Source organism: Strix uralensis, chromosome 4, assembly GCF_047716275.1.
Source record: "Strix uralensis isolate ZFMK-TIS-50842 chromosome 4, bStrUra1, whole genome shotgun sequence".
NCBI lineage: Eukaryota > Metazoa > Chordata > Aves > Strigiformes > Strigidae > Strix > Strix uralensis.
Window position 1 is genome coordinate 112,190,893 of NC_133975.1, and position 27,989 is coordinate 112,218,881.

The 27,989-nt window shown below is 36.3% G+C and overlaps 1 protein-coding gene across 3 annotated transcripts in view; it reads left to right on the plus strand.

Moving 5' to 3' along the window:
• FLRT2 (fibronectin leucine rich transmembrane protein 2) overlaps window positions 1-10,830 on the plus strand; it is a 68,037-nt gene extending 57,207 nt beyond the window's left edge. For all 3 annotated transcript variants that reach the window (XM_074868547.1, XM_074868549.1, XM_074868548.1), the window contains one exon: window positions 656-10,830. In XM_074868547.1, the coding sequence (XP_074724648.1) occupies window positions 1,086-3,074 (1,989 nt within the window). In that variant the 5' untranslated portion in view covers window positions 656-1,085 and the 3' untranslated portion in view covers window positions 3,075-10,830. The remainder of the gene's footprint in view (window positions 1-655) is intronic.
• The last annotated feature ends 17,159 nt before the right edge of the window (window positions 10,831-27,989 follow it).

Consider the following 27,989-nt stretch of genomic DNA (forward strand, 5'->3'; position numbering starts at 1 on the left):
TCTAGCAAATACATGCCTTACAGCAGGATATTTTGTATTTGTGGATTACCATACTTATTTAAAAGACTCTCCTCATAAGTAGCTAATTCACTGTGGTGAGGTGTAATAATCTGGCAGTGTGCATTAAGTTGGAGAATATACATAATGGCATTACAAAAATAGAAGCAGAACATTCCAGAGTCTGGTAGGAAATGAAAAAAACATAGAGTGTGATTAAATAATACGGCCCAGAGCCTACTCTGTCAGACATCAGTGAATAGCATTCATTGAAGTCAGTGGTTCTGCAAAAGAAAGAAAGTACCTGAGCAAAAATTTCCAGTTAAATGGTTTAGTTTTAGGTTTGCAAAATGTTTTAGTTTTAGGATTTGAAACAGACTGTGAGAGGACAAAGACTGGAGGTACAATGTGCCATCACAAGTGATAGGCCTAGCCTTCACTGAAGTCACTGAAAGTCCTTCAATCACTGCAATGACTTTGCATCAAATCTATTTCAAGACTATTTAACAGTAATATTAAACTAATGTTTAATATTAATGTCTTTTTTCTCCAGAAAGCCATAAAGAGCACAGCCTTAGAATAGTCTTCCAGTGGCCTTGATCTTCCCTATTAAACATTTCATGCTATTCAGCTTTTTCTTTTCTCTTTTCTTTTACAGGCAGGCCAGATCTGGCAGATAGCTGATATGAGGACTTTGCTGACTTCAGAAAGCTGAGTGTAACACCAACAGACTTCACTGAAAAGAGATATTATCCCTCCAAGCAACTCATACACAGAAAACTTTTGGTAGCTTTAAATTAACCTGTTGCTCACCTGCAAAGATAAGGCTATTGTTTCTTTCAGCACACATGGAGGAAGGCAACAAACTTTGTAACCCTGGCTAATAAGACTGTGGCTTTCTTATCAAAAGTAGGAGGTAGGCCAATTATAAAAGGATTATTTTATACTTAACCTCCAGGACTTTAACTCTGGCCTGAACACTGGACATAAATAGAAGCCAATTTTAATGACCTGAGATTTTGCTACCCGCGCTTTATTATTGTTATCAGTTCTTTACCACTTTGGTACTTTATTTCTTTAAATTAGAAATGGGTTCGTGGACAAGAATGTGGCCCACAGATTGGGCTGTTCTCATGAAATCATGGCTTATCTTTTCCCTGGGGCTTTACATGCAGGTCTCCAAAACTTTGGCCTGCCCAAAAGTGTGCCGCTGTGATCGAAACTTTGTCTACTGTAATGAGCGAAGCTTGACCTCAGTGCCTCTTGGGATACCAGAGGGTGTAACCGTCCTCTACCTCCATAATAACCAAATTAATAATGCTGGATTTCCTGCAGAGTTGCACAACGTCCAGTCTGTGCACACAGTCTACCTGTATGGCAACCAATTGGATGAATTCCCCATGAACCTGCCCAAGAATGTCAGGGTTCTCCACCTGCAGGAAAACAACATTCAGACCATTTCTCGAGCTGCCCTTGCTCAGCTTTTGAAGCTGGAAGAGCTGCACCTGGATGACAACTCCATCTCCACTGTTGGTGTTGAGGATGGGGCATTCCGGGAAGCCATCAGCCTCAAGCTTCTGTTCTTGTCCAAGAATCACTTAAGCAGCGTACCAGTAGGCCTTCCAGTGGACTTACAAGAACTTCGAGTAGACGAAAACCGAATTGCTGTCATTTCAGACCTGGCCTTCCAGAATCTTACAAGTCTTGAGCGTCTGATTGTGGATGGCAATCTGCTTACTAATAAAGGCATAGCTGAAGGCACCTTCAGCCACCTCTCCAAGCTCAAGGAATTCTCAATAGTGAGGAATTCACTGACCTACCCTCCTCCTGATCTTCCAGGTACACATCTGCTAAGGCTCTACTTGCAGGACAACCAGATAACCCATATACCACTTACAGCCTTTTCAAACCTCCACAAGCTGGAACGTCTTGATATTTCCAACAATCAACTCCGGATGTTGGTAAAGGGGGTATTTGATAATCTCCACAACCTGAGGCAACTCACTGTAAGGAATAATCCCTGGTTGTGTGACTGCAGTATTAAGTGGGTAACTGAATGGCTCAAATTTATTCCTGCTTCCATCAATGTACGGGGTTTTATGTGCCAGGGACCAGAGCAGGTCCGAGGTATGGCAGTCAGGGAGCTCAATATGAATATGTTATCATGCCCCACCACCACTCCTGGTCTGCCACTTATCATCACCCCAGTCCCAGCTACAGCCATGCCAACTACATTAGTTCCCATCTCATCAGTTCCTCCCCCAAGTAGCAGATATAATCCTCTCACTCCCACCATAGCCTCACTCCCCACTGTGCCTGTCAGGGAGGACAGAGAAAGGGTGACACCTCCTATATCTGAACGGATTCAACTCTCCATCCATTTTGTGAATGACACTTGCATCCAAGTTAACTGGATGTCTCTTTTTACCGTGATGGCATATAAACTCACATGGGTTAAAATGGGCCATAGTCTGGTAGGAGGAATTGTTCAGGAACGAATAGTTAGTGGTGAGAAGCAACACTTAAATTTGGTAAATCTGGAGCCCAAATCCACCTATCGGATTTGTTTAGTTCCACTGGATACTTACAACAATTACCGAACTGGAGAAGACACTGTCTGTTCAGAAGCTACAACCAAGGCTTCCTTTTTGAGCAATGGCAGCAACATCCCCTCCAGCCACGAGCAGACAACTTCTCAGAACCTGGGTTCCCCATTTCTGCTGGCAGGGTTAATTGGGGGTGCAGTGATATTTGTCCTTGTGGTCCTGCTCAGCATTTTTTGCTGGCACATGCACAAAAAAGGGCGTTACACCTCCCAGAAGTGGAAATATAACCGGGGCCGTCGGAAAGACGACTACTGCGAGGCAGGGACCAAGAAGGACAACTCCATCCTGGAGATGACGGAAACCAGCTTCCAGATTGTCTCCTTAAATAATGATCAGCTCCTTAAAGGAGATTTTAGACTGCAGCCCATTTATACCCCAAATGGGGGCATTAACTACACAGACTGCCACATCCCCAACAACATGCGATACTGCAACAGCAATGTCTCAGACCTGGAGCACTGTCATACGTGATAGTGAGGGAAGATGGGGGTGTCTAGGACAAAGAGAAAAAACTCTGGAAAAAATAACCCCCCAACAACAATGAAAAAATTACATTTGATAAATGTTACACAGATGCATTTATGCATTTGAATACTCTGTAATTTATACGGTGTACTATATAATGGGATTTAAAAAAAGTGCTATCTTTTCTATTTCAAGTTAATTGCAAATGGTTTTGTAACTCTTTGCTTTTTAAATCTTTAAAAAATATTGCTAAGTACTGTACAGGGTTGTAGAATAAGAACCCAATGTCATGGCGAAGGAAAGAATGACTCATTCTTCAAACATTAACCACTTTGCTGTCGAAGCTGTCTGAGGGATGTTAAGTTTCTAGGTGTCCTGTAGTACAGGAAAATAAGTGCATATTAAAACAGGATCACTAGGAACGGACAGAAGCAATTCAGATAAAATGGATACAACCCTTCTCACTTGAACCAGGCAGTTGCTGTTGAGCTTCAACAAATGGAAATACTTCCATTCCCCTTTGTCAGTTCTGCATTTCCTACCTCCAACTGAAAGCTGGAGTTCTGAGTGCTACCAAAAAGGCTAGTTGCTTGTTTGATTACTTTTCTCCCAATATACTTGGAATAGGAAAGGTAGACAAAGCTCAGTGTCTAACTCAAAGTGACCTTGATTCCTATTTGCAAAAGCTACTCTGAAAATGTCCCCCAATATTATATACTTTTATAATAGAAACTGTTCCTGTTTTTCATTTTGATTAAGAAGCTTTAGGCATTCTCTGACCCTTCGCAGTGGGAGATGAAGGTTATCAGTATGTAACAGATAGCTGTCATTAAGTTGGACCTCTCCTTAATAGAGCAGCATTTGTTGACACAGCATGTTCAGGTAAAGCCTGAATGACAGAAATTCTGAGTGCTCCCAGCTCTATAGTATTCATGTAGAATCTGGAATCTAAAAATGTAAATTGCTGAAAACATGACCCAAAATATGATGCTAATGAAAAGGTTGCTATTGACTTCTGTGTTTCAAGTTGTTTGATTTAGGGATCTGAGTTATGTTCAGTATGGAGAAGTAGGAAAAAAAGACCAACAAATAGAGAAAAAAATTAGAAAAGTCTTTTAAAAAATTATTTATTATTGGAAAGGCCTCCGGGCCTATTGTGAACTGAAATATGTTCAGCAGGGAAAATCACATATAAATCCTGGTTGGGGTGGGGTTTTTTCCCCATTCAAGTATACAGTGACAGACATTAACTAAGCATTTGATTAGCTGAGGAATTTTGAGAACACTGTCCCTCTGAATTACCGTTCTTTTATCTTAAGCTTTTGGAAATTTTCCACAATGATCTGTGCTTTATAAGCAGTAGGTAGGCTTAGAATTTGTTTTTTTTATTCCCTCAAATTCTTTAGCTGGAATACCTTCTGAGTCCTTGAGCTTTACATGCAGTATGTGAAACATCATGTTTGTATTAAAACTATGATGCTGCTTTCAAAATTATATAATGTTTCAGCCACTCCATTGACTCTGTGACTGCCAAGAACTCTGGCTTTCTTGCCAGCTCAGTGGTGGAATCTAATTCTTCCTTTCTTTCAGTTTGCTTATTTTTTAATCAGGCTCACTTTCTCCTGAGCTTGGGGACAAGCAAAAGTTCACAACAAAGAGAAAAAAAAAGAGAGACAAAACTTTCCTGAGGGAGTAGGGAACCAAAGAGAAAACATTTTAGTGGCCAACTAGGGACAAGAAGAAGCTATTAGAGGTGGATTGGAAGTAAAGGCTGAAGAACTTTCACTGTGGAATGCTTAGACTTTTCACTTTATGAGGCTGCTTATGTTGGGAGAGAGGGTTTTAATCCTTTCCTTTGCTCATTTCACTCAACCCATTCTTGAAACCCAGCAGTCTATGAGTGTGCAGTTTCTGAAATTCAAATGGCATGATAACACTCATTTTCTGCAATGGCAAAATAAATCCAGTTATGATTGATGGCAAAGTACAATCATTGTATAAGGAACTGCATCCTCACCCTAACGACATTTATAATCACATTTTGAAATTCCACTCTATATTCTGTATATTTGCTCTTTTCTCCAGCTATAACAGGTATTTTAGGCAACCTGTGTGGCTACTGTAATAGTTAAGTCACTGAAATTTTGTTGAATAAAAGGCTGCCATATGATTTCAAATGGTGTAATTATAGGTAGACACGTCTATGCAAAGTGGTTTTTTTCTGTGACCCATTTACTGAAGATTATGATGAGAAGGTTGATTGATACCTTTGTTTTGTTTCTTTAATGTTTTAGGCACCAAAGCCCACAAGACAAGCAGCAAATAGTTGTGCTTCTGCACGCTTCCATTGCATGCTGGAGTTTGTTTGAAATTAAATAGAGTCAGAGATTTCCATTGGGTGTGAATGTAATATTTAATTTCACTGAAATAACTAGCTATGTTTGATTTCAAAAGGCATCCTTTGAAAGTATGTGCTTACTAGAATTTCGTACTTCAGTGACTGATGATGGAGGAACATTTGTCCTCCTTGATGAACATCTTCTGTTCTAGGCCTCAGGATACCATAGTTTCAAGATGAGCTAGGCGCCTTATATGTAGCAAATTACTTATTCAGGGAGTTCAGCCATACTGCAGGTGAATGATCCACAAGCCCAAACTGACAACAAATATGGTTACTGTCCTAATAGGGTGAAAACGAAAGACATTCACAAACTGTTCATTTTGATCTTGGATGATGAAATGTTTGTATCTATCTGTGGACTATTACTCATTTACCTAGATCAAAAATCAGAATGATATTAAAGATAGCACAGTTTATGCTTCTTTTCAGTATGAAGAATAATATATATATTGGTATGGGATACTGACAGTTTCTTTTATATAAATGCTCTTCTGAAAAAAGGTAGCAAACCACGTATAACAAAATTTGTGCATAGAACTGGGACTATTACCTAAAAAAAAATCACAGTGGTAGTCAACTGAAAGGTCATATGTTTCATTTGATGAATGTTTCTCCCAATTCTGGTTGCTATCCAGCTGTGAAAGAGTTAATGTATTTCAACCTACAACACAGTTTGGGACTTTTCAAAGTGCCAGTCACAAAAACAGCTGAGACATCATTTCAGGTCACATCTAGATAAGTACATAATGGGGAATTTTCACTAGCTATGTATTCAGAAAAAGAGTTAAAAATGGACAATGGTCTTTTGCCTATGTAAAGTTTAAGATTAGGTTTTCCCTTGGGCTTCATAAAAATGGGGTCATCTTCACTTAGTGCAAATATCTGACCAGAGATACTAACTAAAGGCTGTAGAGCAGAAGCCCCAAATGTGTCCATATGCAACTCATCCAAAGTGTTCACTTCCAGGTCCTGATTTGAACAGGTTCATTGGACCTGGGGGCCAATGAGTGGTTTACAGACAAAATCTCACCCATCTTCCATTGTACAGTGCTAAGACCTGACATAAATGTACAGAAAAGTTTGGTGAGTGAAATAAGAGTTTAAGTGAAATTATGTTAAAGCAGTATCACAACACTGCTGTGCCCAGTGCTTGGGTTCCTTCTGAAAACTTATTTATTACAAGACCATGTTGTCACAGATTCTGTCACTATAACAAGTGCTCCTTGCATGTACCTTGCTAGCAAAAACAAACAGCTGATGAATGCATGGACTTTGTGTTGACAGCTTCTTATTGAAGACATTATTTTTGAATTTCTTTATAAGAATATTTAGGGATTGGGTTACTTTGGACTGAAAAGATATTAGCAGTTTTCCCTGTAAGCCAGTAAAGGACTACAATGAATGTCACATAAAACAGAAAAATGAAGTAGCATATGCTATTTGCTACTAGAGTAGTTTAACTATATTTTTCTCTCAATCATTTTCTCTTTTCATGAGAGAAAATTTCTCCCTCTGCAAATGTATCAATTTTAATTTTGCAAGCAAAAGAACTTTATACATATTGTATTGTTACGGTTTTAAGGGTCTACATAAGGCACTTTATTAATGATGTTGAAGTGAAAGTTCAGTCTCAGCTTTTGACAGTGAAGTGGTTAATTCCCATTGAATTCTCCATTTATAGTATTTCTTCACCTTAAATTTAACATGGAGATATTAAAGTTTTTTCTTTATAACATGAGAATAATGGTTTTACTCGATGACTTTCCAGCACAGTGGAAAAACAAAACAGAAATGAGTGCCAAAACCAAAAGTTAATGGCTCTGAGCCTCATCAAATCCTGCCTGGTGCTCTCTTCTAAACACAGAGATAATCTTAGGAAGCTGATGATCACTCCTTGCCTGAACTCTACTGAACAGGGCACTTTGTATCCCAGATGATACTACAGGCAATATTGAAGCATTTGGCATTAAACTTTTGTACAGCAGTGAATGTCTTGCTCTTTAAAAGGACGCTGGCTAGTAGTCCATCTGGAAAACTAGTACAAAAGAGATTTGGCAAGATTTTATTATACTGGGGGTCTGTGGAAATGTGCCTCATAAGAGCTGAATTCTGATCGTCTCAGAAACAGATAAGCTACTAACAAATTGTTATCATCACTTGGTCCCAAATATCTGAAGATGATCTTTCATAAAATTGATTTTAACTGAGACATGCACACTTGATTCTGTTCTGTGTTTAGTATACTTTCTATCTTTAACATGGAAAAATAGATGGTTTGAAGTCTGCATTATCTGTTTTCTGCAATCTACCATGTTGCACGCATTGTTAACTTCAAAACTTCACTATACACTATATATTATCTTGTTGACATATTCAGTAAAGAGTTATTTAAAAAATACAACAATCCTGCTGTATTTATATGAGCAAGTTAATTAAAATAAGGATGTGATTATCTGAAAGGGAAAACAGAAAAACAAAAATATCAATCTTCTGTACTTTCATTCCTGGAAATATTTTCAAATGTTCTACTGTATGTCCACCCTCTCTTCAGATTCTAAAAGGCAAATATTTTAATCTTCTGTCTCTCAAAGAGTTAAACCATTTGTTATTTCAATTTCTCAGATTTAATCTTATCTTTAAAACATTATCTCATTCTGATATGCATATAGGAAAGCACTGTAAAACAAGAACAGATTGTATTCCAGTGTTTGCAATTAATAGGTACGTTTAAGCAGCCACACACTTCTGTAACATATGTATGTGGAAGCTGTGACCCATTATATGCTTAGTCGTTTGATAAATGCATTTGACATTCATCCTTGACAATCTTAAACCTGCCTTTTACCTATTATTATTTAATCTGTTTCTTTGAAATGAAATGTGATTTTTTTTCCAATTCTCCCTTCAAAATTGTTCTTGAATTTGCAGAATGCACAACATCCAGATATAGGCCTTAATAAATTTTTGTATATCTCATACCTAACATATATGGTAATATATACAGCATATATAAAGAGATGTTTTAGCTACTTAGAAATGAAAATTACCCCTTTTCTAGCTGCATATACAAGAACCAATTTTTGGCTTTGCCAGAACCTGAAATACTGAATGTTACAAGCTGTATCACTTCAAAACTTAGAAATGTAATATTGCTGAGTGTCACAATTCCTCTATAAATTACCTTATTCTCTGTTTTAACCCTGAATATCAAGTAAAACTACCAAGAGCTGCTGTGTAATACATCCACATCCAGGCCACCCCCTTAATATGCTTCCCTGAACTTGATGTTTCGTCTGAGCCAGATCAGACCTTGGTAACTAAATCTTCTTGCCTTACCACAGGAAGGTGGACAACAGAGGTAAAGTAAATGATTAACAGATCATCACATTGTGATCATTTATGTATTTTTGGCAAAAATAATGGCTTCATCATTTTCAATCGATGATTTTGTTTTCTCAAAAAAAAAGTTGACAAACTGACTACTTCATCAGATGATCTTTTAATAACTACAAATTATTAATAGTAGGAGAGATCAATCAATATTTACTTTTTATAGTTCTAAGCTCAGTTATCGAGCTGTTCACACACATGTGCGTGTGTGTATAAATTCCTGGGGTTGTGTATAGACGGTTTAGTTACAAGGAACTCCAAAAGCAAGCACACAGACGAGTATTTTTCATTATTGTTCAGTCAACATTTTTCAGTATTTCACTATAAAAACAGTTCTATCTAAGAGCACTTACAGTGCCACATGGAGAAACTGCATTTGGTCATTAAAGTATGAAACAAACAATTCTACTTCAAGTGCCACTGTCAGTAAAGGTTCAAACTAAAAATCACTAAAATACTTCTATTACTCAGGTAGAGACTTGGTGAATTTTTTAACAATAATTTGCATTCCTAAAACAAGTTAGTACACTTTTACGGTGAAATCCTGACCCCACTGATTTCAACTATAAATCATGATAATTTATGAATAATACATATTTCAGAAGGATTATTAAAAACATCCAGTTTGACACATTGTATAATATGTCACACTATACATCACCAAATGAAATACATCAACTGAGTAAGGCAATAGACCTGTGTATCAGTTTTGAAAAACTACAGGAGCAGTGACATAAACTTTACAGAAAATACAAGGAGAGAGAAATATGTACTGAGCAACATTGTCTAATGTAAAGTCACACAAGATACGGACATTTAAAGCCACAAACAGGCCACTGAGCTTAGCAAGAATGTTCTTTTACACATAAATGCACACACACTTTCTGCTTACAACTCTGTATTACGGCTAGGTGACTGAAAAAATGCATGTATGAATATTAAGAGTGTATAGCATAGTTACACTTTGGTGGGGACAACTTACACTGAATAAGTAGAATCTTGACTGTGCACTGGGTCTATTACTTTTCTCTGTATCAAAAGGATTCATATACAGAAGGAAGTAACAAAAGAAGAACAAAAGTCATGCTGATTACACTATCTTGTTTTTCTAAGTGTGGAACACCTTGAAGAATGAAGACAGTGTATAAACTATTAATGAAAATCCAACTCAAATGCATGTGTGTGTTTACAACTTTAACATGCTCTGTGAAAAAGCGAAGTCCCTGTGGTGAATACTAGTCAGAGTGCTAAGCTGAACATGACCATTCTTGAAAAGCACAATTGCCAGAAAGATTCTGTTAAAATGGTGTATTTCTTGAGTGAAATCAGTATTTCCACTCCTATAGATTTTGAGCAGGTGATCACACAGATAAATAAAATTCTTTGTGATGAGGATTGGAACAATGTGTCTAAAAAGATACTCCTCTTTACCGATATTTTATGGACATGAAGGACACATGCATATGCTCTATACATATACATTTGTGACACAATTTTAAATATCCTTTACAATTTTCAGACTCTTCAGATGAGATTCACTTCTAACAAATGTACAATATTCCAAAACATTTAAATCCTCAGAAATGACTGGAATGCCTTTCAATTAAAAGAATCAAGGAAATGTGATAAAATGAGTAATTACAGAAAGTGCACAGTACTTTCTTAAAGCTTTAGCTGTGGTTGGGAAAAAAAAAAAAAAAAAGACAACTGTTAAACCAGAATAGCTTTGTATTCCTATTTAGTTGATAAGACCTTCCAAATTGTAGCACACTCACTTGAACGTCAAACTTTGTTTTGACGTGAAAGTCAAATGATTTAAATGACGGTATTGTAAGTTTGACCTCATACACCTTCGCAGACTGGTTTGTGCATTCATAGTTCAGGAACCAACACGTAATTCATTGCTCTCTGACTTACAGTGCGAATGTTAAGAGTTTTTCCCCATTAAAGAAACACGTTAAGAAAATTTAAGAGTTGGTGTGAAGTCAAGTACTGCAGTATATGTTAATGTGAACAATTTCATTTATTCAAGCAGGTCATTAACATGTCTTTGTAATGAGGACCACAGAAGCAAGGCATGCGCACATTAACTCTATGTCATTTTCAAGAAAACCTTTCTCACCAGTACTAGGCACTACTCCTAGCTGACAAAAAGCATGTATGATTTAGAAATATAAACTAATGGAAATCTGAGAAAGGGGAGCTATTCCAAATTATTATAGTTATTCTAATAATATACAGTTGAGTAAGCAATTAAAAAGGTAGTGAAGCTTTTCATTTTAAAGGTCCCTAGCAAGCATATATTTTATTTCCCATTCATAAGAAATGAGTTTTAGGCAGCTTTTCACTTACATCTGCATTGTAGGTTAATTTTGAAGTCAATATTTTCTTTTTTTTTTTTTTTTCCTTGATTACAGGGAGTAGCAGTAGGTTCATGGTATTCTCAGATCTAATTGGTCATGATGTTCATTTGGAAGTCTGTCCATTCACTGATTTACTTTGTCACCTATGAAAAGTTTGAGGGATAGGCTACTTTATGTGTGATACTTACCTTCATAACAAATTTACAGTTAATATATTTCTATAACTTTCTGCTTTGGTTTTGGCTTTCCTTTTTATAATTTGACATTATGAACAAGTGGAAAATGGAGTAAATTTAAAGCAGAGAAAATTAAATTTATTTCCTGCTACATTTATAGCAAGGGTAAGACTGTTTTTTTAGGAGAAGACAAAATTTAAGAATACTGAGTTAAGAAAGAAATTATCTTAAAGAATTTTGCTATCACTTTTAAGTTGAATTAATTATTTTTCAACTTTTAATTACAGTAGTCATGCTGAGAAGTTGAGCTGCGAAGACTGGATAAACTCAGGTTTGTGGTTATAGGAATTTTGTGTTTATAGGTTCAGTTTTACAGATTATTACTAGTAGCTGCACAAAGGGAAGGGGACAAATGTTTCTTCTTCCTTACTCAAGTACATCAGATTCCCTTCTATAGTGATCAAGGAAGATGTAATGGTTTAGCCTCTGCCGGGGTCTGAGACCACGCGGCCGCTGCCCCTCCCCCACAAAGGGAGTGAAATACAAAGCCCCAAGACTGAAATAAGGAAAGGTTTAATACAACAATGCAATAGCAACACAACAAACAACAGCAATAACAATAACAGTAATAGTGATAGCAATGAACAGAGCAAAATAGCTACCAAATACAGCAGTTTGAAGCACGATGTACAAAACCACGAGTGCACCGAGCTCCCGCGCCAGGAAAAATGTGACCTGCCAGGATGTGACGTCCGCATGGTATCTGAATAACCCGGCTAGAGCTCCCCCCCACTGCTGGGGAAACTTAACCCTATCCTGGTTAAACCAGGACAGAAGAAGACAGCTATTTCACAGAGATCTCCCTCAAAAAAACAAGGTGTCCAGAACAGAAGGAAAATAACTGGTGTCATGGCATTTTTCTTTGCTGACTACAGAAGCTGGCAGATGCAGAGCTGGATCATTTTATGAGGGATGCAGCAAGTTACAGGTGCTCTGCAGCATTATATAGGACCTTTGGTTTGTACAGGACCTTGATAAGGTACCTTCACTAGGTGCATCTTCTTGGAGGTCTGTAACAAAAGGCACAACCCATGCTTATAAAAGCGGGGAATAATCTGAGTTTTATCTTGTTTTGTGGGCCTTTAATTACCATTTCCTGTAAGTCCTGGAGTTCCAGGTACACCATTGTGTTCAAGAAGGAGTGGGTAAGAAGGCAAGTTTGGAAGATCACATTTTTGATGACTCGTTTTATCAATGCAAATATTAATAAGGTGCCTGCAGACGAAATTCCAAACCATAGCAGATGTGATCATTGCATTAGGCGTCAGATCGGACACTTCTACTTTCAGTTTAGATGTCTATTATTTTCTCCATTGTTCCTTGTCTAATTAACTGTTTTCTTAACATTTCTTAACATTTGAAACTAAGTTAGTACTATTGCTTATTTGTCACAATGCAAGGAAAAAGTTTTTACAAAGCCATTATACCTGCAAACTGTGATGAAGATTACCCAGCAAAGATAAGCTACAGAAATGCTGGCAGTCCAGTGAACAATTTGTCATGAAGTGATGATCTTCTAATGTGATATGCATTCAAGTTCATACCCAGACTATGAAAAATCCAGAGGCACTAATCTCACAACTTCCTTTGCATTTGCATCAGTTCTTCTACGTCACATCAACCTTCTCTAGCATGACTGGCTTAGAGGACAGATTGCTGCTTGTTGCCTCACACGATAATGTCATTTATAAGTGTTTACATTTAAGATTAAAACAAGAAAAAAAAAAAGCTGTTTTCTGATTGCCTGCATTTTTGGGATGCTGTAGTAGTAATTTGCTCTGTATGTGTCGACTGTACTATTTCTTTCTCACCGTTTTTACACACACATAAGACACACACACACAAACATATGCACAAGCACACTGTATACATTTTTTATGTGTATATATATATTTTTATATATATATATTTAGATACTCAATATATATGTAGACATATGCTATGTATATCTGTATGTATAAATATGGATTGGGCTAGGTTGAGTCCCATACTGATCTTTTGCTCTGGATTTATGCATCATTTCGGTTGCACTTAAGCTTGTGAGAGATCAAAGATGTAGATTAGCATGTTTTGGGTTTTTTTTTAAGAACTGTATTGTCAGTATTGGTGAGAGCATCTTTTCAATAATGTATGTGCTTTGGCAGCCTATGCACTAAAACTTGAATAATACAGAGAAGACTAACATAGCTCCTGGAAGTGGATACTATGCACCTTCTGAAATACACATTCCAATGCACAAAGACTATCTGAGGAGTCAGTTCATAGCAGGACTGTTCTGTGTGGTTGCTAAATAAACTGTAGATAGAGGAAAATGTGGGAAAAGACAATATGTAACCCAGTATGAACAAGAAGGGAAAAAGTCGGATATTTCTACATCTTTAGCATTAGAGTTTAGTTTTTCTATGTCATTTTCTTCTCTGTGGACTATTTTCTTTTCCTGTATTTGACAGTTTTCCTTTCTCATATCAGCTGTCTTTTAACTCACTCTTCTCCTTCTACTTCAGGAAGAACCCTTTGTATATGGGATTTTTGTGGGATGCCCAAAATGAGGTCTTCTCTCATACATGAAGGGATGCATTTGCATGTAGCAGCCCAAAGGAGCAGTGCTTGTTGCCACCCATCCTCCTTGATCTGTTTCTGTTCCAAAAAGGTCTTGCTGAGATGAGCCACACAGCTAGTGTGCTATTACAGGAAGACTTATAAGTTTGCTATGAAGTATTTTTCCAGTGTTTCATTTTAGAGGTTCTCTATTTGCAGGAAACATGAAAGGAAATTTGTATGCAACAACAGCCAACAGTGCTGGCAGCAGCACCTTTTCCCTTGTTTCCTGTCATTCTACTTGCACCTGGCTGCTGACTTGAATTATGAAAAACCCACAGTTTGCTTCTGTTGTTCATACACAGCTTAGGTATCCTGACTCCGAAATTAAAGGACATGAACACTCACATGTCAAATTCAAGGACTAGGAGCAGGAGCTACAGGGCTCGGGACCATGACTGTGTGCCTGGACATGTGGTAGCCTACAAGCCAAGTCCTCTGCACTCCAAACACGGCTCCAATCAGTTCTACTGCCCCTTTCTGAGATAACTCTGGTGTAGAAAGAAGATTATTTATTTTTAGATCTACAAACCTATCCATCCCTTCCTGAGGTCATAAATTGTAATATAAGGACTATTTCTCCCAAGGTGAGGATGAAAGCACTTAGGGATATGGTGTAGTTGGGATCTGTCAGTGCTAGGTTAATGATTGGACTAGATGATCTTCAAACTCCTTTCCAACCTAGATGATTCTGTGATTCTGTGAAAGGATGAGAGACATGTCTCCCCCATTTCTCCAAAAAAGGGCAAGACATTCGTGGAATGATCTAAGAACAGGCTCCCTCACCGAGTATATGCTGTTTGTTTGAGGTAACCAGGCTCCATGCCTTGTAGTACTCCCAGCTACTTGTCTTCTGCCAAATATGTTAACTCTGTAGTTAAAATTACTCCTGTCTATGCTTATACTGTAGTTCTGAAGTTTCAGAGCCTCTATGTTTAATTTTTAGTTGTTAGTTTACATACTCATTTTTGGTAGGACTCCTGCCTTACTCATTGCTCAAGATGGAAACAAAGCAGGGCAAGGTCTTTCATACAGTTATGAACCTGATATGCCCCTCTTTTAAATACCTGCCTTTGCAATTTAAAACATATTTTACTATGGTTTTTCAGGGTTTCCTTTTAACCCATAATACACACATATTGCTGACTGTATGTCTCATATTCAGAAATACAAAAGCATAAAGAGTGCATATTAACCTAGAATTTGTTAGTAAACATCATTGTTTTCCAGCTAGAGATCATCTCATTAGTAAATGAAATGATACAAGTAATGAAGTTCCTTCTAGTTTGCGAAGTTTCTGTAACAGACTACCCTGAACTTCAAAGCTAGTGTAATATTTGAGGCAGAGGCAGAGAAAGGAATAGACAAAAAGGAAAGACAGAAATTGTGCCAGTATAAAATGTATTTTAAATAAATATCTGCCAAAGTATAAAAATTCTGTTCAGATCTGGGGTGTATAGATATAATTGTGGTAAATACAAAGATACAAAAGTTCCTTATCTGAGCAGTGTTCTTTATTGTGGGATTTAATTAGGGTTACTGCTTATTTTAAGTGCCTGAATTAATAGACCATTAATAATTTTTGCCTGGGTTTAGAAAAAATACTTATCACATATGTTTGCCAACTATTTATTTTTTTAAATTTGTATAACTCATTTTTTTTTTTTTACATTTTTTCCCCAAAGATATCAGTGTCTGCTAAGTTGCAGTGAATTTGGAAAGCTGCGTGCTTGTCAGTTAAAACAGAACAAAACAAAATTTCACAGCAAACATTCCTCTATCTTGTTATAGAAGACAAATTGTTTAGAGATAAATTTCTGCGAGTCTCAGTAATCCAGCAAACAGTTTGATCAGGAGACAAGATTAATCTGTATTTCAAAGGCTGATCTTAATTTGAAATTGTAGAGAAGTGCACTGTCAGATGGATGTCTTCTCTGCATTGATTCTAAAAGGTGACTGTACTTACTTGGATTTAGCTTTTGACAGCTGATGAAGAATGAGAATGAAATAACCATAGCTAATAGAAAAGTTATGAGTAAAACATTAACAGCATTACTCTGTGTAGTACAGAGTATTATATACCTGGAATAACATGAATTTCCTATGTTAGAATTTAGTGCTTGCTATAAAATGCGGTTGTATTTTCTAATGAACATTATGGCCTTCAAAATTTTATTCACAGGATATGTCTCATAATTATTCAAAAATTGTGTTTCAGAAACCACACACTTCAGAAAGGTCTTTAGGCACGCTAAATACCAGTCCTCTGGTGTATTAACTGCTTCCAGCCCAGACAGGTCTTTGATAATGCTCTCTTCGATTTGCTCACAGGCTTTTTCCTTTTGTTTTTCCTGCTTGACTACCCTGGCTGGAGTAGATTATGTGGAGTATATGCCATGTTTTTCCATGTGCAAGTTTTTCTCAGGGCAGCTGTCAAGAGGGAAGAGGCAAAATAGGATAGATTCTTTCAGTCCTCAGATAGTGACCCCAGAGCAGTTTGCCAGGCAGCTCCACCTGCACAGCTAATGCAGAGTCCTCAGCAGGTGGTATGAAAGAGGAGGATTTCAGCAGCTTGATGGACCATCACCATGTCACCTGTCCTTGGTGACACACTACCTGCCACATGTATCTCCAACATTCAATCTAAAGCACCCGTACAAGCAAATGGATCCCTGCTGAATGATCTCTAGTATGTTTATGAGCTCTTTGGGCAACGTGAATGGCATAGAGCAAGCTCAAACCTGGTTTGTGAGCTTAGCTCCATATTCTCCAGTTTCTATTCACTAGCTACATGCAATACATTCTTGAAAAAATGTTAGAACCATAAATTGGAACTGACAAAAGCCAAAGCTTTTGGAACTTGTGAATTCAGTGTTAATGCTAAAGGCTCCAGATTTACATATTGTGTAATAATTTATATTCATATTTTTAATGGGAGATCTACATTCTTTAAGAGTACTTGAATCCATCTCTTTATTAAAAATATATTAGCAAAATGTGTATTGCATGGGAGTTTAAAAGGGCTGGCATGGTCTGGTGATCCCATTACAGACTTCACAGGGAATTATTTTAACAGCTTCAACAAGTTCTGGACTGAATCCTGCATCCTGAAGCATATCTTTAGCCAAAAACATGCTAAATCCACTGTCAGATTAGAATAATTTATTTGGAAGGCCATCTAGGTCGGTTATGGTTTCTTCTGTAGACCCACATATAAATTTCTAAGCTTCAGTGTCATCTAGTGCATAGAATATGGAAATTCTGACACAAAAATGCTAATGATTGTGGGTCTGAATGCCTGCTGATTCTTGCTTATAATGGGACAAAGGATGCATCTTTTACTGACCTACTTGGGATAAGCACTATGTAAAAGCTAGGCTTTTTTATTTCACCATATGCAGCTATATGGCTTCTGCAGGAAAACAGTAGATTCACCTAGAGGCATCTTAGTTGGAGATAAGAATCTGGTTTACCATTTTAACAGAGTTTTCTTTAACCTGATATATTGACTCTTCAGGATTTCAATAAAGATACTACAATGGAATTATATTATCACAATATCCACACTTCTGTTTAAAAATATTATAGGTAAAAAGGAAACAGTGATTATATGTAAAGCCAGGAGTTCATTATTAGTATAACTGAAATCTTAACAGTCTAATTAGACAGTTAGCCAACATCTAATTATAACAGAAAAAGAAGAAAATAAGGAACATAAAGAAAAGGATACCACCATACCGAAAAACCAACCCAAAAAACCCCCCCTCGATAATAATACAATTAGGTTCGTATCACACATTTTCTAGCTGCCAATTGTTTTTCTGGTGTTGTGTTTAGCTTTCCACTGCCCCTCAGGATCTTTCCATCTGTTAGGGTAGCTCATGGTGAATCACTAGCACCCCAACTCCTTCACTGGGAAGACAATGATGTTGACATTGTTGGTTTCTTCTTCACTTTAGGATCTGATAGGGTCATTTTTATTTGTTTGCTAATGGTCTTTTACACCTTGCTTTTTCTTCATTGATCTGCAAGTCCACATTGCATCCAAGTTTACTACATATGGTACACTTGTGATACCCCCAAAACCAGTTTTGTCCAGGTCTGCGTTTCTTTAACTAACTGTTGATGAGTTGTTTATAGCCATGGGCTTTCCAGTGACAGCCTGTGACTCATCTCTTATCCCATGCCTGTATTCCTGCATACTGCATCCTATGCCTGTTCTTCTCAAGGCCTCTGCTAACATACCAGGCCTGTAATTCTCTACATTGCTTCATTACATTAGAGTCACAAATACCTCATTCTATACAGAACAATTACTTATTGCAACTATATATAAAACCATGCTTATACCCTAAGAAGACAAGTCATATTAAAACCAATTAAACACGGTCATCTGGTTATGAGAGAAAAATGTTACAGATAAACCAGGTCAAAACAAAGTTCCAGGCAGACTGAGGCAAGGTCAGACAAAGTAAGCTTGACAAGGCATAGTCCTGAGGCTTCATAAACTCCATACAAATCCTGTGGTCTATTGCTAGCAATGGAAATACTGTATTACTGAACTACAGACTAGGACAGACAATATGTGTTAAAAATGCTGTAACAGAGTCCCTGTACATCGTCTCTAACCTAGTTTAGAGACTAGTATCTGGACTATTATAGGAAAGAATCTATTTAAGAATAAAAAGTATTAGTTTAGTTGTAGGAGTACCTATAAAATAGACTAAAATGTTTAAAGATATAATTAAAAATGTGGTTTAAAAATACTGGGTTTTTTAGTTTTCTACTACTACCTCTACAATTTAAGGTTTGTAATTTAGTCTGAATAAAGCCTTCTGAAAGAGAATGTACTGTGGAAATCCATGTCAAAGTAGGTAATAGTTTCTGCAGTGATTCAGCAACCTTTCCTTAGATAAGGAAAATCTGTTTCTGTGAAATCTTTACAAGCTGTCAATATCACTTTAGAAGACACTATCCTTCTTGGTGTGATGGTTGGCTTCTCTAATAAGATTACATTTCTCATACGACTTTCCTAAAGTCTTATCCTCATGCTCTGGCCTATTTTTTTTCTGAACAGATTTGGAATCTTTAACTTTACCAACATTTAAAGTAATTGATTAATTAAGTCTTGTATTGTGATATTGCCCTCTAAGTGAAAAATTTAGTGAATCATTGCTGATTCTTAAGAGGGTAGATAGTTCAGATCACTCAATAATTCTCTAAGAAACATAGTTTGATGTGGTTGTATTTTATATGCCAATTCCTCACTCGTGTAAAGGGACAAGGATCTGAACTCCAGATGAAAGTCAAGTGCAATACTAAGCAGATATTAAAGGAAGTTATATAACATTTAAATGGGATGCTTTGGTCCATCTCTGTTGTATAGGACACCTTCCATATTTTGATTATTTAAATAGAATCCTTAGTAGGTTTCCTAAAATGATACAGCCTGGTTCCCATTACTTAAATCAAGGACATCCTCAATGACAAGATTTCTTCTTCTTTGAAAGGTAATCTTTCCCTTATCTCTTCCTTGTTTGGTGGACATCTAATTCTATGTTGTTTCTCTTACAGAATCAAGCATGCCTACTTGATGTATTTGTAAATTTATAGTAGGATAATAGGCTTTGTTTTAATCTAATTAAGAGTTGTCAGATGGTTAAAAGCAACTAGCCTTTACAACAATGAAAAAAACTTCTTCTCTTAAAAGAGGAAAACCCATAGTCTCAAAAGAAAGCATTTTCTATATTTCATTATTGCTATTTATTCACAGACTTTCTGCTGTCAAATAAAATATCACTGAATAGATAGTTCTGAAATTAATAAATCTTCATAATAACTATTTTCTGTTGAATTTTCAAACAGCTGATATAACTGAGGGCATATTTGTACTTAAGCTCTAAAATTCCATATGTTAAATTTAAAAAAAAAAAGGTTAAAAAAAATGCCAATATAATTTGATAGAAAATGATCAAATGAAACAATTTGAAGTTGGTTTTGAAGCAGATTTTTAATATGGCAAAAGCAAACTCACATATATACTGGTTTGCCTCTGATCATTGCTCAGCTCGTTGTCCTCCATATGCCTATTCTCTTTTTTCTTGAATATGACTTGTTTTCCCAGCCCAGATATGATACAAAAATAGTTTTTTTAAGCTGGGAGAATTCTGTTTTTAACTAGTGGAAGAATGGATTCTAGCCACACCTCTGTGCCCTTGCCACCCTTCCAAATATAACTATAAACAACATTAGATCGTTTTGTCAATTTATCTGGCAAGGATTTTTTACAGTTTATTTTCAAAAGTTTTGCTTAATCTTAAGTATTTCTCATCCATGTTGCTGCATCTAAATGTTAGCTATTTTAACTTGTTTGCTTTCCTCAAAGAAAAAGTCTGTTTATTGACAACCTTTTCCTTTCAATACTTCCATAATTTCCCTTCTGCTTAGTGTTCACACAGTTTATATATGGAAGACATGGTATTCCAAGTATAGAGAAGTTACAAGCCTGTTTTTTGTTTCTCTTCATACTTCTGTTCTTTACTCTTCCTCCTTGTTCTTTGTTGCTTCTTTTAATTAATTCTAATACTGTAGAATCTTTAAGTGAACATATCGCAGAATTCTTCCCCAAAATGTACTGCCAGGGTTCTCTCTCCACAATAAAACTGTTGCATGAGCAAGTAATGAAGCTGACCTGCTATGAATTTATTTCGTATGTGTCATATCCTTCTCCATTCCTTTCTTCCCTCCTTTTTCACATCCATTTCCACTGTCTCCCTTCTTTTGGTTCAAGGCTCACCTCTAGTGCAATATCTCTGTTGTGCCTGCACAGCACTTTCAGCTCTTTCCATATTACCTACCACCATTCAAATATGGAACTCTCTGGGTAATAGACAAAAGATGCTGTAGGTGACTGAGAGAGTAGTCATGCAGTGATGTAGTGGTAAGCCAATGCAGGACTGTGGATTGCCCAGCTGGTTAAGCTCTATCTAGTTTTCCCTGAGAATAGGCATTTACAGAGTCTTTGCAATTGACCAGTCACCAATTTTCACACATTTTTGAGCATCTGGCTGTCTCTGAGACCTTTTATTCTTGTACTTGCTTAAAAACAGCAAAAAAGTTTGAAAAAAACAAAAAGCAACCAACAAAACAACCCAAGCAGATGTCAATCCAACAGGCAGATACAGGACACAAAATGTTTGTTTTATAAATAAAGCAATCCAAATATGGTGAAGTGGTGCTGCAACAAAATCGTCTAACAAATTGTGCTAGACCAGCTGAATAGGGAACAAGGTATTGCTATAATAAAAGAGCAAGAAAATCAAACAAATTGCATTTAGAGTTGTGTTAACAGCAGTGCCATATATTATAAAACCCAGGATGATTGCATGAACGTCACTTAGGGATGAAGTCTGAAAATTTTAAAATCAGGAAGGATAAGAAGAATAAAAGGATGAAATAGTATCAAAGCATGTAATTCACCCAGTGCATCACCTTTTTCTTCTCTTAAAACTTTAAGACGTGCATTATTTTTGAAAGCTTCTTTGCATTTAAAAAGATGTCTTTGCAAAGAAACATTATAGCCGGTACTTTGGCATAAATGAAGCAAAACAGATGTGCCCAAAATGGTAAGATTTAAATGTAAGTTTGATTAAAACTCATGCTTTGAGGGACCTCTCAAGAGAAGGTTTGATTTGAGGCTTTGCTGTTGTCTAGTACAGTATTGAATGCAAAGCCATTTTCTGTATCTCAGAACATGTTTACATTTATGTTTTTTAACATATTTAAATTTCAATCTAATAACGTAACTTCTAGAGAACCACAAACAAATGTTATGGTAAATTTTTAAAATTTCACTTATCTTCTAAGAAAAAAAAATTGCAATTTATATCTGCCATACTGCATCAGGAGGCTCAGTGTATCTTGATCTGGAATGGAATTAACTGATTCAATGAAATGTTATCAGGTCTATGGATTATGAAAACTATGAATTAAGCCATCAAATATCCAAATTAAGTATAAAAATAAAATTTCGAAAATATATACTTTGCCTGCTCCCTGTTTTCCTTTTGCTATGTAATATTTGGTAATCAGACAGATTTTCAAACCTTTTTGCACAGATAATTTTAAATGTAGAGAAAAGAAATATATGTCAATTACATACTTTTGTTTGATTCTAATTTTAAAAGATGGCAAAACACTAAGTTTGGCAGTCATGCCACTGGTGATAATGTCAAAAGACTTATAAAACCAAATAATTTCCAGTAGAGGATAAAATACTGATTTCCTTGTTAATCAGAGGACATTCCACTGAAGGAAAGCCTAGAAATGTGGAGAAAGAGTAAATTCTGGTCTCAAAGGACATAGATGAATTTCAGTACTTTGATGCATCTTAAATGAAGACAGGATGCTGAAACTTACAATTTACATTGATCCACAGAAATATCTTGAAAAGTTTTTTTTAAAAAAATCAATCCCACAACAACAACATATTTTGATTCTGACCTTACTTCAATGTCCTACTTTCACAGCTTTTTTCATTCCTACAGTTACGTAAGGTGAATTCTACATTTATTTTTGCCAAAAATATTCTTGCAATGAAGTCCTATAAAAAATGAGTAACAAGAATAGGTTCCTATGTCATTCCTCCAAGATTCACAATCCTCACCATGGTTCCACGGTCCAAAGAATATTATACTTAGTCATTGATTTTTGCCTTTTGGTCATACAATCCATTGTGAATTTCACATAGGACCTAGGAAGGCATTCTTTCCTCAAGCTGATGACCCAAGTGATTAACTGTGAATGCATCAGATGTTCTCTTAATAACCAGAACCTGATTTTTCAAAGGCAACTCCAACCTGTTCTGTGTATTCTTTGCAGCTGCTTCTGTAAATGATTGACACCAAGACAATCATGGGCAAAATAGTGAAGTCCTGGTATCTCTTGTTTGATTGGTTTCTGAAATGTAAGTTCTGCATTGGACAGTCCAGGAGGCACTATCTTGATCTCCCAAATTGTCTATCTATGAATGCAGATTTGAACAGTTTGAGCAGATCTGACAATCTAAACTGATCAAACCCAATGGAAGTTTAGTTAAGATGGCTAAATCAGTTCAAAGTTTCCAGTAAATTATTTACCTTGAGAAAAGGAAGTAAATGAAATATTGTCATTGTGTTCAGCCTTTGTAAATTCATATGGAAAATGCATTTTCAAAATGTTCTTACTGTGTTTCAAGGGCTACTTAATTTTGCCTCAGTCCTTAATTACAATGCTCAAACCTCCTTGATTTCATATAACTAGCTGCAACTTTCTCTGATAGAATCTTCATTTCAAAGCCTGCTATTTTATCCAAAATATTTTTCTATTGATTTTGCAAAATGTGGTTCTGCCTTTCTAGAAAAAGCTAACTCCCAGAGCAGATTTATGTTCTTGAATGATTTTCCTTTCATTGTTGGTGAGTATATCTGACAGAAGAGGGGTCTAGGATCCCTTTTCTTTGCTACAAACCATGTTTATAACCTCCTTACATCTGTAACAGGCTTTCAAATTGTTAATGTGTACAGTTTGTCATACAGCCAGACTGTCAGTTCCTAACATTGTAAGTAGATTCATTAACCTGTTCGTTTCCTTGAAGGCTTTCCTCCCAAGAATTTTGCATTTTAAAGTAGTTTTCAAGGATTAAGGGTAGCACCAAGATCTCCACTTCAAAAGAATTCTTTCAGCAATTCCAGCTGTACCACTTCTTCTAGGTCCTTTGGCCTTTGATCATATTTTGCTGCATCAAATATAATGTGGATTTTAAATCATCACATAACACTCTGAATATATGAAGTTCCTACTTCAGTCTAGTTCTGCTTCACAAAAATTATCCATTGAGATCTGAAGATTTACAGGTCTTTGTTTTGTATGGGTGTATAAACTGATGAACCACACAGATTCCTGATGTATCTTGAGGTAGCCAGAGAGCAAATGAGGTAATAACATGTTGCCATTACAATCTTTTTGGTTGCATATATTTTCAATTTAGCCTTAAGCACTTTGATGAAAATGTCTATTAAACAATTTATTTCTGGATAACAGGAGACAAATATCATCATTTTATAATTCTTTAAAAGACCATAAAATTTGTCTTTTCAGCTGTTATCTGAAAGGACACAGCACTTGCTTTAAGATATTAGGTAACAAAATTTCTTGCCAGGATTACAGGCAGGGTGTTTTTCTCCGTCTAGCCTGATCCATAAGTGCACTCAAAATGACGATGAAGACCATTCAAAATGGTTGTTTGACCATCTAAGAGAGGAGCTTAGGGGGACTTCCCTGGAAGCAAATATTCTTTTCAGCTTTTGAGGTCTGGTCACACAAGCTGCAACAGTCCTTATTTCGTCCTGCCTGATAGGATGAAGAAGAATCATTTCTTGAGCACCTCAGGAACATTCTTGATCTTAAATGAGAATTGTAATCTGCTAGCTGTAAAAGTATAGCATGTGTCTAACAGTTTACAGGTCTATCTCTGACAAGGCCCCTCATCTTTGAGGTGCTTCTCTGTATAGACACAATTTTCCATGAGGCATTTCTATTTTATTTTATGCCTGCAATGGCACATTAAGACAAGATCTTCTGCATAGAAAGAGTTTATTTTCTGACACACAAAATCTTCTTGTGGTGCTGGTGGTCTCATTCAGCAGGGCTGATGCTCACCCCATAACTCCTCTGACTTCCCAGTATTTGTGTCAGTGAGTGGATGCTAGTCCTTAGCTACCCCTGGTTTGCTGACAGTTCCAGCTCTATCTGTGCTGTCATCCACAACTTCTCTGGTTTTAGCCATTCTATGTTTATCATGGAAGAAGAGTCATAATTTCAGGCAGTGTGCCTGCAAGTAAGTAGTAACTCCCAGTAGTGAGAGGCCCCGCTACACCTTCCCACTCAAGGATAAAATCCTGCTCTTCCCCAGCCAATTCCTCTAAGTGTATTGTCTTAATAACACTCCCCATTCTTCATGATGTATTCCAGGACTATAAAAGCTTCTGTCTATACTGGCTTTTTTTTTTTTTTTCCCTCTCACAGTCCTATATTCTACACTCCGTCTATGTTCTCAACAGACATATTATGTCCTGCTTACCTGTTGTCAAAAGCAACCAATTGTTTTTCTGTGTGCAGTTACAGCTCTAGCTGTGAGTGTTCTTTTGGGTAAAGCAGTCCTTAGTCAGGCAAAGGTTTTTTTGTTCTGCAAATTCCTTATACTATATTATCTTTTAATCTCCAGCAGAAATGTACTGATTGAACCTTACTTTTTTTCTCTTACCTGTTCAATAAAGTGAGCCCCTCTCCTTGACAGTACTTTTGAAACACTTATTCTTGCTTGTTTCATAGATACAAACTACCCTGACTACAGTAACCTCGAACAATTCCTTTGGGACATTCAGGCTTCAGTTGTCGGGCTCTCTACAATGCCACACAGTTTCTACTGAAAAATATTTCTTTCTCTCCTAATCTCATGATATAGCCTCTTACCCATGCAGTCTAACTGGAAGAACAGATTTTTTTACCTTTTGAATTTCTTGTAGTAATATTTAGGGGAGCTGTGAATTTGATAAGAACCCAATTTAAGGATCACCACATCTGTTGATGTAGAATATCTGGCTATTAACCATATGTATTTTAATGGACACAATCTGAACCAGATTATGTTAAAATGTAAATAAAAAGTATTTCAACTTTTAAATATACAACATTGTTATAGATGCTTCTAAAGGACAGGTAATAAAGGAAATTACTTTATTGAATTATTCTAACATCAGTTTTTTTTGTCTATTGCCAGTATTCAGCTGGAGACTCATTGAAGATGGGTCTCCATTTTATTGCATAACTACTTTCTGAGGGCTTCCTTCTGGACAATCAAATATTCTTTCTAAGCCACACTGAGCTTGGCTTGTTTATTTTGTTTCTGTAAGTGTAAATCTTTTCCTAGGAATTCTTCAAGCCCATCATTTCTCAGGATCCTCTAGGATTTTCCTTCCCAAATATTTTCTCTTCCCAAAGCTTGTTCACTTCTAATGATCTAGAGATAGTTTTTGACATTCTTCTTATTAAATTAGAGACTGGGTTTTTTTATTCTTTGGAAATGCAAAGTCACCTGTTCCAGAATTGCCTATTAACTTCTCTTGAACTTTTATTAGTAAGGTGCTCTCTTCCCCATTTAATTACTAAATGTGTACATTCCAACATAAAATGTCTCAACATACAAAGCCTTAAATTTGATACCACATGTAAACTGGAAAACATACTTAATTCAGGGTAACAGATGGAAAAAATTCCTGCCATTCATTACCAGCTCTTAAGTGAGACCAGGCATGACATTAATCAGCACTTTGGAATGATAATGGCCTGGGATGAATGTTGCCCAAACTAGTCTTTCAGGAATACTGTAGCAATTCCTGACAAATGTTGGATCATTGATTTTTGATGAGAAAACAGAGATATTTTGATGGAAATGTTATAATTAAAGTCATAACTGAACTATTGTACAACTATTGAGATTACGTGATTAGATTAAAATTCCTGAAACAGAACTTGAAACGTGTGGATATAATTATTCAATCATAGAAAATTAGCCTGGGAAGGATGTTCCAAGCCCTATAATCCTTCCCTCTCTTCTGTGTTTTGACATTCCAGATAGATGTCCATTCAATGCTTTATATTTAGTGATAAATACTATGTCCCAGGGAATTGCATCTGGAGTTTAGTCAAAGTTTCCCAATACCTTGTCTAAACCCTTGCTGAAACTTAAACCCATTATTACTTATCCTACTAGACCTAGACATGGAGAATGAAATAACATTTATTATTTGTTTCTACATGACCTTTTTGATTTTAAGAACTACTAGATTTTCTAACCTCTGCCATGTCTTCTTGACTAAGCAAGGTCAGGTCCTTCAGTTATTACTTGTCGTTCGTGCTTCTAAGATCTTGTCTTTATCTTTTCTTTCCTGATGATCTTTTCTTTATCTTTTCTTTTCTGATGAATCTGTCCAAGCAGTTCGCTTGTTTTTTCAAGTGCATCACAACAAAACTATATTGAATATTGAGATGCTACCAATGCTAACCAAATCAGAACTATATCACTCTTACAGCTGTTGCTTCAGTTTGGTATTTTCCTTGTCACAACACGGCATTATACTGATGAATCCTGTGCAGCTTGTGATAACATCCTCTTCTCATGTTTTATTCATGTGTTAAGTGGTTCTTGAAAGACCTCTGAGTGAGACCCAAACTTTCATTTCCAGAAATTATACTGACCTTCACATTTATATTATATTCACTATTAGTTCTATTTATTTTTATATTTTGTCTTCCAGCATGGAAGTCCAATGTGTTGGTCCTTTGCTGTCAGCCCCTAATAGTGCTTTTTTAAACTATTTGTATTCATTTCTGTGAAGCACCTTTTAAAATGATTAGATGTCTTACTACATTTGAGAAATTTCATTTCTGAGTCCCTGTAGAACTAATAAATTAATATTACATGAGATGGCTATTTATTAATATTAATTTTAGCTGTTTATTCTAAAAACTCAATTGGATGCTCAGTTCAAAAATGTTCTATGGTTTGTAAGAAGTTTCTGAACTCACATTTTATGAACCTTCTAAACTATCTTCTTGTCTGTGTGTCATAAATATGAATATGAATATGAAATATCACTACATTCATGCACGTTCCCATTCTTCCACTTTACCCTTCTTGTGCTCTGTGAGTTGTTGATAACTCTGAGTGTGGAACCAGTTTTGCATCTCCCATACAGTGGTTCTATTATATTTCTCTAATTTGTTAATGAAAAAGCTTCATAGAAAACGGACTGTATGACTTCTACAACTTCTCCATGTGTATCAACTATTACAACATCATAGACAGAAATTAGATTGCCTTGTTATTGTTTGT